The sequence below is a fragment of the Ascaphus truei genome, chromosome 1, assembly GCF_040206685.1.
Source record: "Ascaphus truei isolate aAscTru1 chromosome 1, aAscTru1.hap1, whole genome shotgun sequence".
Classification (NCBI taxonomy): Eukaryota; Metazoa; Chordata; class Amphibia; order Anura; family Ascaphidae; genus Ascaphus; species Ascaphus truei.
The window spans coordinates 349,716,980-349,729,330 of NC_134483.1; the positions used below are offsets into that span (position 1 = coordinate 349,716,980).

Below are 12,351 nucleotides of genomic sequence, written 5' to 3' on the forward strand. Positions count from 1 at the left end.
CAATATGTCTGGCACTTAAATAACTGAGGAAATGGGGTTGGTAATTAATACATTCACAAGGTGGATGTTTAAATCAAGCTCATCAGTGAAGCAAAAATCTTCTTGGTAGTCTTAAATAGAAGAGAAAGGAACATAGCTTTCATTCTGTGTAAAAAGGCTTTTTGAACAGTAAAGGTAGAACCGTTATGCTCACAAACGTCTGTGTTAAAAAGGCATTGGAGCATTGGCATTGATTTTAAAAACCCACCTTGTGTGTGTGTTAATTACCCACCCAATTTCCTCCATTGTTTAAGTGCCAGACATATTGTACTCCTAGTGTTTTAGGTGACAGATGCTAAAAAACCTTCCCCATGCCTAGTTTTGTACTTCATGTCAGGGGGTTGGTAAACATTGCAAAATGTAACCCTAAACTCAGTAATTATTATATACTGAAATGTATACAGAGCCTCTATTTTTCAGAGAGAAACAGTTTTGCCACGTGTTTCTCTATTTAAGAAAATATATTTTGTTCACTGGTTTGGTTATTATCAGTTTCACTGCCATGCCGCTTGCAGAATGAGATCCATGTAACTATAGAAATGGAGTTACATCAGAAGAGAGATCAAGACTGAGAGGGAACATGTATAAACCTTTTCCTTGTATTGAACATGCATTTGCATCATTAACTTAATGTGACAATTTCAGGATTTCTGATAATGAAAGTCACACATTCCAACGGAGATATTTAACTCAAAATAAAGTTTAATGAATTTTTCAAAAAGTATCCTCCTTGTAGCTGGAGCGCAGAATAGCTCTCAGCTCCCGTCCAGCTGGCAAGTTGCTGTTAAGGAGCCTGGAGGAGGAAGGGGGCCCTGACTTCTTTGGTCGTCGGCTAGACTGCTGGGCCAAATGTCTCGGCTCTCCCCCCTATCGGCGATCCTGAGCGAGCCAACCAAGAGCACGGGCTTCCCGGGCTATAGCTCCGCCCCTGGGGATAGGGTATCAAGCAAATGGTTTTTAAATTGGAGCAATACTATTAATAATCTACTATTGCTAGGTGTCTGCAATTTTTTTTTATACGTTTGGTACAAATGTTTATTTTAGGGACATAAACGTAAGCAATTCTGACCTGCATGCTTTTAATTACACTAAAATATGAAAGAGCCATTGCACAAAGCGTAGAAGTTGCGTCATGTATTTCCTCCTTATAATCACTCTCCGTAATGCTTGATAAATTAAAAGTAAGTTGTGTATGCTACTTGATGCTACACATATGTTTTTGCACGCAGTGTCCATGTAGGACACATTATTTATAGCTACAATACCTGTGTTGTACCTGTCAGTTCTTCGTTTATTTTTATTTTTAAATGCAGTTAGTATATAGAGTAACAATAAGAAAGGGAAAGCAGCACTATTCACTAGACTAACAATAAACTTGTCACGTATAACTTATATAAGTGAAAAATCAATTACACAACAGATATTAATGTCCAATAGGGGTATACTTAAGTCCAGCAGCCAGAGTCCAAAGCGTGATTTCCACGTCCCTCCAAACAGTAAGCAGGAAAAAGAAGGGGGTCCTCCAGCGCATAGGCTCAAGCAACTTGTGTAGACATAGAAAAATACAGGAAATGAATAGACAATTATTGCAATACTGTACATTGGTGGTGGAACAGGTGTATTCACAGATGAAATTCAAGTTCCACTATCGCAATAATGTTCCCAAATGTAAACTTTCAATATTCTTAAACAATTGATATAATGGCTATTTAGTAAAACATTATATTCAGATCAATTTGAAGTTAAATCAATAAAGTAACACCACTAATTGTGGTCAATGTTGCACTTCAATGCAGATCTCAGGTTGACATATTGATTGAAATAGCTTTCACTTGATTTTTCAACTTTTTAATCCTCTGGTTTGTCCAAATGTCAGTAGATGTTTTATATACTTGTAACCCAAATGGAATCTGAGGTATTTTCTTTTTTCAATCAGGGTATTTAGCTTGACAAAATAGAAGAGACGATATCATGGTACAATACATTTAATAATAGGACTGGTTGAAAACAATATCGCACTCACAGAACCGCAATAGTGTGTCAGCGTTGTGGATAGCTTCCTAGCTTTTGCTGACAGTCTCTGTCCCTCCTAGCTCTGGTTCGCGTGCAGCTCGGCTTCCAAAGATGAAAGTTTGCAGCTTCTTTTTCCTCCCAGCTTGTGCACAGCTTGGGAGGGGTAAGGAGCCAGCGATGCCTGCAGGAGCACGCCCCCGCGTCCTGCTCACGAGCACTTTCATGAGCTGCTGGTTCTTGATTGGTCCAGGGAGATTCAACGTGTCACACAGATTATGGTGGTCTGTAAGGCTCGTTGAATCTCCTTGGACCGAGCTGCACGCGGACCAGAGCAAGGAGGGACAGAGACTGTCAGCAAAAGCTGGGAAGCTATCCACAACGCTGACACACCATTGCTGTTCTGTGAGTGCGATATTGTTTTCAACCAGTCCTATTATTAAATGTATTGTACCATGATATCATCTCTTCTATTTTGTCAAGCTAAATACCCTGATTGAAATAAGAAAATACCTTGGAGTTCCATTTGGGTTACAAGTATGTAACACAGTTCCCCCGCCCCCTCCCCCACCCAATCGCTGATGGGGACATGTGTGGGAATATATCTGTATTATCAGGTGTGGTGCAATACATGTTGGGCTCACAGGAAGCCTGACTCTCCGCCAGTGAGAGCCTGGGGTGTATCCTTCTGGAACGATACTTACAATAACAGTGCCTCCACCTGTGCAGGATTCTAGAGTGTAGAATGACCCGTGACACAGGACCCACATACAGTAACCACATACACCAAGTTATGGCTAAAACAGTTTACTATACACAGCATACCAATATAACACAACAATAACCTCAGTACGCAATATCATAGATACTCTGTATCTCATTGCAAGATATAAATCCCTCACCAGAATCACAGTGTGTCCCAAAGTACCATGGGTGCCAGACACCAATTCCCTGATGTCCATGCCCCAATGTCAAGGCCCACCCCAAGATGTGTTGGAGATAGCGCTATACTGTGGAGTGTTAGTGCACTTGTTATATACCTGCCCGGGGCTCCTGCACCCAGGTATAGCAGAGTAACAAAAGGGGATCCGTCTGATCCAACGTTGTCGTCCGCTGCGCGGTGGGTGAATTCCGGCATGGATAATATCACCTTCAGAATAGTCTCTGTGTCCTTTGGGGCTCTGGTCCCAGAACCCACCTTGCAGGGCTGTGCAGCATGGCAGCTGTGTCCCTGACTACCAAATTGTAATGGGGCAGAGTCCCTACCTAAGGGCTTGTCCCTAAAGCAGCCACATTCTTTACAAGTGAGTCGGGGCCTAGCTGGGGCCTAGGGGGATATCTGGCCTAGTGCAGAGGGTCAAGGACCCCTGCACACACAAACTCCCCTAACCATGTCCCAGCACCGACTGACGTGGTCTTCACAGCGTGCGAAATGTATCTTATTCTGTGCAGGGAAATCCGGCCGCGCTATTGGCTCCCTGGCGTCATGTGTTCTTCGCCCCTATGCATTATGGGGCTTGTAGTTCCCCAGGCGGAGCTTCGTGTAATGGCCGCCGCTCCCTACTGTGCCTCTGCGCATGCGTAAGCTTCCAATATGGCGGCGCCCTGTGGAGGGAGCCGCGGGAGTTTCCAGCGAGGCGTTCACCACTCCCTACTCCCCCGCAGTGCTGCCCATACCTGACCCTACCTCCGCTGCTAGGCTCGACCGTGCCGGGAGGTAAGGGAACACTGGGCACGCACCAGGGGACCCTACTATAAGTATATAAAACATCTACTGACATTTGGACAAACCAGAGGATTAAAAAGTTTAAAAATCAGGTGAAAGCTATTTCAATCAATATGTCAACCTGAGATCTGCATTGAAGTGCAACATTGACCACAATTAGTGGTGTTACTTTATTGATTTAACTTCAAATTGATCTGAATATAATGTTTTACTAAATAGCCATTATATTAATTGTTTAAGAATATTGAAAGTTTACATTTGGGAACATTATTGCGATAGTGGAACTTGAATTTCATCTGTGAATACACCTGTTCCACCACCAATTTATTGCAATAATTGTCTACTCATTTCCTGTATTTTTCTATGTCTACACAAGTTGCTTGAGCCTACAGTATGCGCTGGAGGACCCCCTTCTTTTTCCAGTATACAGAGTAAGAACTTTCCATGTCAATCCCAAAGGCAAATGTTACCATTGCTGAATGTGGAGACCGTTTTGAACCATAGTCAATCTAGAATACTGAAGAAAAAGAGGAGCAAGGTGTGGCCATAAGAAAAACAGACAAAATGAGGACATAGACTTAGAAAAACAACATCAACAAGAGATGTCTACAAGAACAAAATGTATTAATGTATCTAAATATAAATTTTAGCCATTTTGCTACTAGAGATCTTTACAATCTGGAAGCAAAAGGATTAGGATATCTCTATTTTGTTGCTACAGTATAAAACGTAAAGGTTATATTGATAGAGAAAGTCTTTCCCATTTGTTCTTTTTTTAGGGATGCTGCTAGCTGGTTTTCTTATACGAAACATCCCATTTGTCACTGACCAAGTACAGATCAGTTACACGTGGTCTGCTGCCTTGAGAAACATTGCCTTAGCCATCATCTTGACACGAGCAGGACTTGGGCTGGACCCGAAGGTAAAACGTCATTTAGATTTCCTTAACCACCTTATAAGCACATTGTGATTTGTGAATTAGAACCTTAACAATGATTACAATTTTCTGGGTGACATTTTAACACGGTGTAATCTCACTGTATCATCCATAAGAGCCTAATTTTAACATCATTTTTTTTTTGGTGGGAAGGACCTGGGGGAGATGATGCAAAGAAGACATCTTCAGAACCAACACATTGAAGTAGTTTTTTTTAACTATTCTTGCTGTGATCAAATGTTATGAATTTAAATTTGATACAATTTTTTTTTTAGGCTCTCAGAAAGCTTAAGACTGTTTGTTTACGCCTTTCTCTGGGTCCATGTGCTATTGAATCCTGTGCAGCTGCAGTTCTCTCTCACTTTCTCATGGGGCTGCCCCTGATCTGGGGATTTATGTTGGGGTAACGTATTTTCTATATAATTGTTTTTTTGTTTAATTTTTCCGCACTTCCTTATGTAGCTGAGACAGTCCCTGCCTGAGAGAGCCCGTAATAAATGTTTGACAAGCAAGGGTAGACTCAATCAAACATACAAGCACACAATAGAGGGAAAGGAATCTCTGTCCCCAAAGGCTTACAATCGAAAATCTTGTATCAAGATCCTTCCAACCCTTATGACAAATTATGACTCATAATAACAGGTAAAAGAGATACGAGGCTAAAAATGGCCTTAAGATGCTCAAACAAAAGTAAATGCATCTCATACAGTAGAAGATGGTATTTAAAGCAGAAAATGTAATTTGTTTTTCTCAAGTGCCCGTTCATAATAAAACTCCAAGTTTTGTCCTAGTCTCAGTTCAATCTGACAAAGGAGCCTGAAAAGGTTTACCTTTATGGTGCAAGTGCTAATATGTGATAAACCCACTTAAAACGGTCAGTACGTCCATTTAAAATATCCTTAGGTCAGTTATAAATAAGTTGTGTACTGGAATTGTGGCATGGGTTGCAAGTGACGTTTCAGGTTACCACAAATCCGTTTGTCCATATGTGCAAATAAAAGATGATTAGTGCCAGTAGGTTCAAATTCAATGCAGTATCTGTATCTGTTGTTTCCCTCAGTGAATAATGATAGTTGATGACTATATTAAATGCTTATGTTTTTCTTCATCTCTTTATGTAGTCAGATTTTAAAAATATATGAAGGATAAGTGACTTTTGATCAGCACATTAACATTGATCCCCTTCACCTTATTCCTACACGTGAACATAGATAGAAGCACTATGTGACACTAGGAGAGCTCATTTGCATGTCATTACCCAGAATCCATGGCTACAGTGAGATCGCTGCATGCTTGTGTAGTAACGTGTCTGATCTGTCTGAGACATAAATGTGATATGTGTTTTTTATTACTAATGTACAATGGAGGAGTTTTGTCACATTTTTACTCACTGCAACTTAACTGTTATGTAGAACAAGATCATACAAAACAAAAAGAAGCAAAAAAGAAAAATATATATAAAATAAGACACTGTGAATAAAAATATAGGTGATCACAAATCAAGCTTGGGTTCTAGCAATATATTGTCAGGTATATATTACGGCAAAACTGCTAACCCCAAAACTACATGACCATTGTATTGTGAAACTCTCCTGTAGTTTGCTATTTCTGAAAAGAAAAACTGATGTAAAATCAGATCTGACAGACATTGCCCTCATTGCATGATTATATGAATTGCTGGTATTTAATATGTGGTAAACTTTAGCTGCTTCTTTGTTGCTTCATCTTGGACAACAAAGAGATACTGTATATTCTTATGTTGTATGTGATCTTTAGTTTTGTCCTAGGTGCTGTATCTCCTGCTGTTGTGGTCCCTTCCATGCTAATTTTGCAGAAAGGAGGATTTGGGGTAGATAAGGGTATCCCAACGTTGCTAATGGCTGCTGGTAGCTTTGATGACATCTTTGCTATAACAGGCTTCAATACATGCTTGGCCATGGCCTTCTCATCAGGTAAATTCTTCACGCTGGCCTATTAATGCTGCCTGCTTTTCATGTTACACTGTAAGCCTCATGTGTTTACACTAACTATTAGGACATGACTACAACTGAGTGAAGCGAAACCTTACATCATTTCAGAAGGTCCCTAGGGCACAATGTTATAATATAAGGGTCAGGTCATTTTGTCATTAGGAACAGACAGTAAATCAGTGTATTAGTTTAAAGCACTAATCACTCCCAGAAAGTAGATTGCTTTTTGTGTGTGTGTTTGTTTAACATTATTTGATGTGAGGTGTCCCACAGAGCTGAAAGCACAAAGAAATAATCTAGCCAATTTGTAATTAACACAAAAAATGGCCGCTGTATCACCAGTAGGAAGCTGCAACAATGTACAATGCTTTTATTGGCCTGCAGAGTGAAGCTGAATCTGGTGGGTATATGCTTCTCAGAGATTTCAAAGGAAATTTAATGCAAATTGTGGCCCCTCAAGCTAAATGGCAGGACCCCATACATGAATTAAAATGTATAAATATAATAGAAAAAGTGTCTGTTTACAATTACAATCTAAATTGACCTTGAATCATGATTTCGAGAACTAGCCTGACAAGCGAGTAGGATAAGAGGCTACACTAACACACACACACACACCCATGTGTTCGTGACATGTTTAAGGCACTTGATGTCAGTAATTATTAGAGATTATTATAAAGATAGACCAGAGTTTTGTCTACTTGGTTTTTAATAAAACTGTAAGAGAGTTGCTGAGTGACCTGATATATCCCATGGGGGTTTCGTATGTGAGGCTGGTCCTGTTACTCCCAGAGACAACGAAAAACGAATTTGAGTGTTCTGGCTTTTAAAAACATGAAATTAACACAGTAGCACAGTACTGTACACATTACAATTCATCCATTTTATTGCAAACGAAGAAACAGAATCCATGAAATTAAAACAAAACGTCCGATTATGCTTCAGGCTATACTTTTTATCATGGGGTCCTTGGTTATTGACTATTGTATGTACAATTGTATTTATATCGTCCCAACAATGTACGTATGCAGCGCTTTAACACAATTACAATACAAGGTAAATACATTACAAACAATAGGGACTAGTGCAGCAGGTAAATGATAACATAAGGCAAAAGGAGACCCTGCCCTGAAAAGCTTACAATCTAAGGTGTTTGTCATGAGCCTTACAGACAGAGTACTGATGCAGCGGCCGCTATTCAAATACTTCACGCGTCATGTACGTCGGAATCCCGATTTGAAACCGCGGGATGAATTCCAGCCTTCCCGCACTAAGATGCGAGCGCGGCGAGTGCAGAAAAACAAATTTGAGTGTTCTGGCTTTTAAAAAAAAAACATGAAATTGACACAGTAGCACAGTACTGTACACATTACAATTCATCCACTTTATTGCAAACGAAGAAACAGAATCCATGAAATGCAAACAAAACATCCGCGATAAGCGCGGGTGCCTGGGGCGATTGGCCACGTTCATGCTGCGTGGGGTACAGCAGAGAACTCAAAATCGGCGCCGAGATGTGTTCGAATAACGGCCGCAGCATTAGTACTAAGTATAGGTACCCTATTTCCTCGATTCTAAGACGCACCCTTGATTTAATAAAAAAATTGGGGAGGAAAACCCCCACAATATAAAATGTGTAGAATTTATTTTTTTTAACTAGAAGACAATAGCATACATTACACTACACTAGAGGGAGGCAGACACAGAATGGGGAGAGAGAGACAGTATCGGATGAGCGGAGAGAGAATGGATGGATGGGGGGGAAGGAGAGAATAGAGAGAAGGGGGAGGGAAGGGAAGGGGGGAGGGAGAGAATGGAAGGAATGGGGGTTGGAGACAAGAAGGTGAAGGAGAGAATGGAGGGAATGGGAGGAGAGAATGGAGGGAAGGGGAGGAGAGAATGGAGGGAAGGGGGGGAAGGAGGGAATGGAGGGAAGGGGGAGGGAGAAAATGGAGGGAAGGGGTGTAAAGAGAGAATGAAGAGAATGGAGGGACACACAGACACACACACATTCACACAGCTCCTTCTGCACCTCCTGCAGTTCACACAGAGATTCGACAGGGGAGAGGAGACACAGACTGATACAGACAGACACACATACAGACGCAGAGACACACAAACACACGCAGAGACACACAAACACACGCAGAGACATACAAACACACGCAGAGACACACAAACACACGCAGAGACACACAAACGGGAGATGCAGCCGGCGGAACTTCTGCAGCTGCACCGCCCAGCTGATGGTCGCCCGGGAGGGGGGATGGGAGAGTCAGCCGGCACTTCTACCACCGCACCGCCCAGCTGATAGTTGTGCAGGGGCACGAGGGAGCAATGGGAGAGGCAGCCCAGTCGCACCCACGGACAGCTGACAATCACGCTGGGGGGGCAATGGGAGACACAGTCAGCACTTCATTGTTGGTGCTACAGTAAGAAAAAAAAACAAAAAAATATATATATATATATATCAAATAAAAAGATCACTTGTGAGCACATTCACATGTCTTAGACAGGTCTGCAACCCTGCCTTTCACCATTATCACCTAGCATACAGTGCTTCCACTGCAGCAAGGGATTCTGGGAAATGACATACAAATGAGCACACTGTGTCACCTTTTGCCTGAAAACCATTTTTACATGGAACCCTTATAAGATAATGCTCGCTGTTAACACAGCTTTTAAGCACAGCATAGGATTATATGCAAAGCCAGAGAAACCACTCACAGACACTCACATAAGTGATATTTTTATTTTGCTATATGCTATACGGTGGAGGTTTCTTCTTCCCACATCTCGTCTGGGTGCCTTTCTTCTGTAGCGAGGAGGTCAAATCTGTTCTTTACTTCGACTGCGTAGCTGGGGCAGATCTTGTCTGTGTTGAATTTCTTTGCGGCTGCCGTTTGTTTGGTGTTGTAGAATCTGAGTTTGACTGTGGCTACCAGCAGTTGATGATCTGATCCACAATCGGCGCCAGGGTATGTCTTCACAGCCAAGATCGAGCTCTGCCACTTCTTCTGACACAGGATGTAGTCGATTTGGTTTCTGTTTTCTCCATTTCATGATGTCCAGGTGTACAGCCGCCGTTTGGGTTGTTTGAACCAAGTGTTGGTGATCGTTAGCTCGGTCTCCTGCCTCGTTCCGCACTCCTAAACAGAATCTTCCAACGATTTCAGGTTCTGCCATAGTTCCCACTTTGGAGTTGAAATCACCAATAATGTAGATAATATCTTTATTGGGTGTTTGGCTTAGGGCATCCTGAAGTTCGTCATAGAACTTCCACTTCCTCTTCAGGTGTGTCTGCTGTTGGGGAGTATATTTGCAGAACCGTGATGTTACGAGGTTTCCCTCTGATTCGGATGGCCATTATTCGGTCACTGAGTGTCTCATAACTCTCGGTGTCTTTGGCAATTTTCTTGTTCACGATAAACCCACGCCTTGCCATCTGGTGGTGTCATTGCTAGAGTAATACACGTGTGCTCGCCGGAATTGAAGAAGCCTTTGCCAGTCCAATGTATTTCGCTGATGCCCAATATGTAGATGTTCAGTCGATTTCATTTCCCTTTTCACAATGTCCAATTTTCCTGCATTCAGATTGTTCACGTTCCAATCTTGTATGGTTTTGTGAAGCGCAGAGTGGTTGTTTTGCTGCGGGCCACATTAGCAGATGGGTGTCCCAACGGATTTATCCTATACACGTCATCACTGCCCCAGCTACTCCAACCACCTCCTTGCTCTTCCCCAGTCGCAATTCGGGTGCCTTCTAGCCTAGGGGTCCCACTTTCCAGTACCATGTTGGAATCATTGTTGAGTCGTTGATCCATAGAATATTTTGGGCAGAATACTGATGGTGGTTGCCAGGTCTTTCCCCAGCCCAGAGCCGCTTAGCCAGCATAGTTACAGTATACCGTTGCAACACCCAACTCCATTATGAGGAGAATGGTTGGACTTTTAAGGGGGTACCCAGACGAGATGTGGGAAGAAGGAAAGCATGTGTTATCGAAAAAGCCTTAGAACATGTCCCGTACAAGAAACCATCGAAATTAGCCCAGTGGATTTCCCATTCGACCATCAGCATCGCAGAAGAGAGAAGAAAGGCCAAAGCTAATATGAACAGAGAAGATTTCAGAAGGCTGAATGCAGAATTCCAAAGAAAGGCCACAAAGGATAAAGAGTCTGGAATGAACAGTGCCAGAAGATGGAGGAAGCGAGCAGGAAAGGTCATACGCGAGAACTCTACACCCACGTGAAGAAGGCACGGTCAACATTCAATTCAAGGCTTGGAAGGCAACAGTTCGTGGGAGCAATGGCCAGGAATTGCATGACCAGCAAGCAATACGTGGTCGGTGGAAAGAATACATGGAGAGGTTGTACGAAAGTGAAAATCGGAACCATCCGGCGGAGGAGAATGAGACACTGGAACTGGAGACAGATATTCTGGAGGAAGAAGTCATATGGGCAATGAAGCAATTAGCCAACCGAAAAGCCCCAAGAATCCACGGCATACCAGCAGAATTGCTTAAGCCCATACCAGTGGGAACATTAACAGTGTTATGTCAACGCATATGGAGCATATGTGAGTGGCTGAAAGAATGGAAAAGCGCAGTATTCTTCGGAATTGGGATGAAGGGTGACACAAAGGATTGCGCGAATTACCGCACCATAGCCTTGATACGACACGCAAGCAAAATCCTTCTGAACATTATCCAACAACGCTTGAGTACAACCGTCGATGTGGAAATGCCAGAGGTGCAAACTGGCTTCAGGAAAGGCAGAGGCACATTGCAACCTTTGATGGATTATGGAAAAAAACAGGGAGTATCAGAAAGATCTCTACATGTGTTTCATCGATTATTCAAAGGCATTCAATGTAATTGAGCATAACAAGCTCTGGACCTGCCTGAAGGAAATGGGCACAACAAGAAGCTTCAGTCCGAACGCCATATGGAGACACGGATTGGTTCAAGATCGGAGAGGGCACACGCCAAGAATGTATCCTGTCGCCCTCAGCTTTCAACATGTATGCAGAAACAGTCATGCAGCGAGCAGGCCTGGATGAGCCCAAGATTGGCGTGAAAATAGGCAGCAAAAACATCAATAAACTCCGATATGCAGACGATACCACCCTGCTTGCTGAAAACAAGAAGGATCTCGAACATCTGATCATGAAAGTCAAAGAAGAAAGTGAGAAGGTTGGACTGCGCCTATACATTAAGAAGACAAAGATCATGACAACAGCAAACAATGCGGACGTTAATATCAATATCAACAATGAAGAAATTTAAGTGGTTAAAGATTTCATCTTTCTTGGCTTCAAATTTGATTGCGATGGCAACTGCACCCCTGAGATCAAGAGAAGGTTGACACTTGGAAGAAATGTGATGATCAGTATGAACAACATTTGGAAGAGTAAAGACATCAGCCTGGCAACCAAATGCAGATTGGTCAGTATGATCGTTTTCCCAATAGCAACATATGGCTTCGAAACCTGGACTCTGAGAAAGGTAGACAGGCAAAAGATCGATGCATTTGAACTGTGGTGCTGGATACGTCTGCTACGCATTCCGTGGGCAGCCAGAATAACGAACCAAGCAGTTCTGGAATGGATCAAAACAAAAATCTCACTGGAGGCCAAGATAACAAAGCAAAAGCTCTCCTACTATGGTCAC

At 42.4% G+C, this 12,351-nt stretch overlaps 1 protein-coding gene across 2 annotated transcripts in view; it reads left to right on the plus strand.

Moving 5' to 3' along the window:
* SLC9B2 (solute carrier family 9 member B2) overlaps positions 1 to 12,351 on the plus strand; it is a 62,418-nt gene that overhangs the window by 24,137 nt on the left and 25,930 nt on the right. For both annotated transcript variants that reach the window (XM_075608977.1, XM_075608986.1), the window contains exons 5-7: positions 4,555 to 4,697; positions 4,988 to 5,115; positions 6,489 to 6,664. In XM_075608977.1, coding sequence (XP_075465092.1) covers positions 4,555 to 4,697; positions 4,988 to 5,115; positions 6,489 to 6,664 — 447 coding nt within the window. The remainder of the gene's footprint in view (positions 1 to 4,554; positions 4,698 to 4,987; positions 5,116 to 6,488; positions 6,665 to 12,351) is intronic.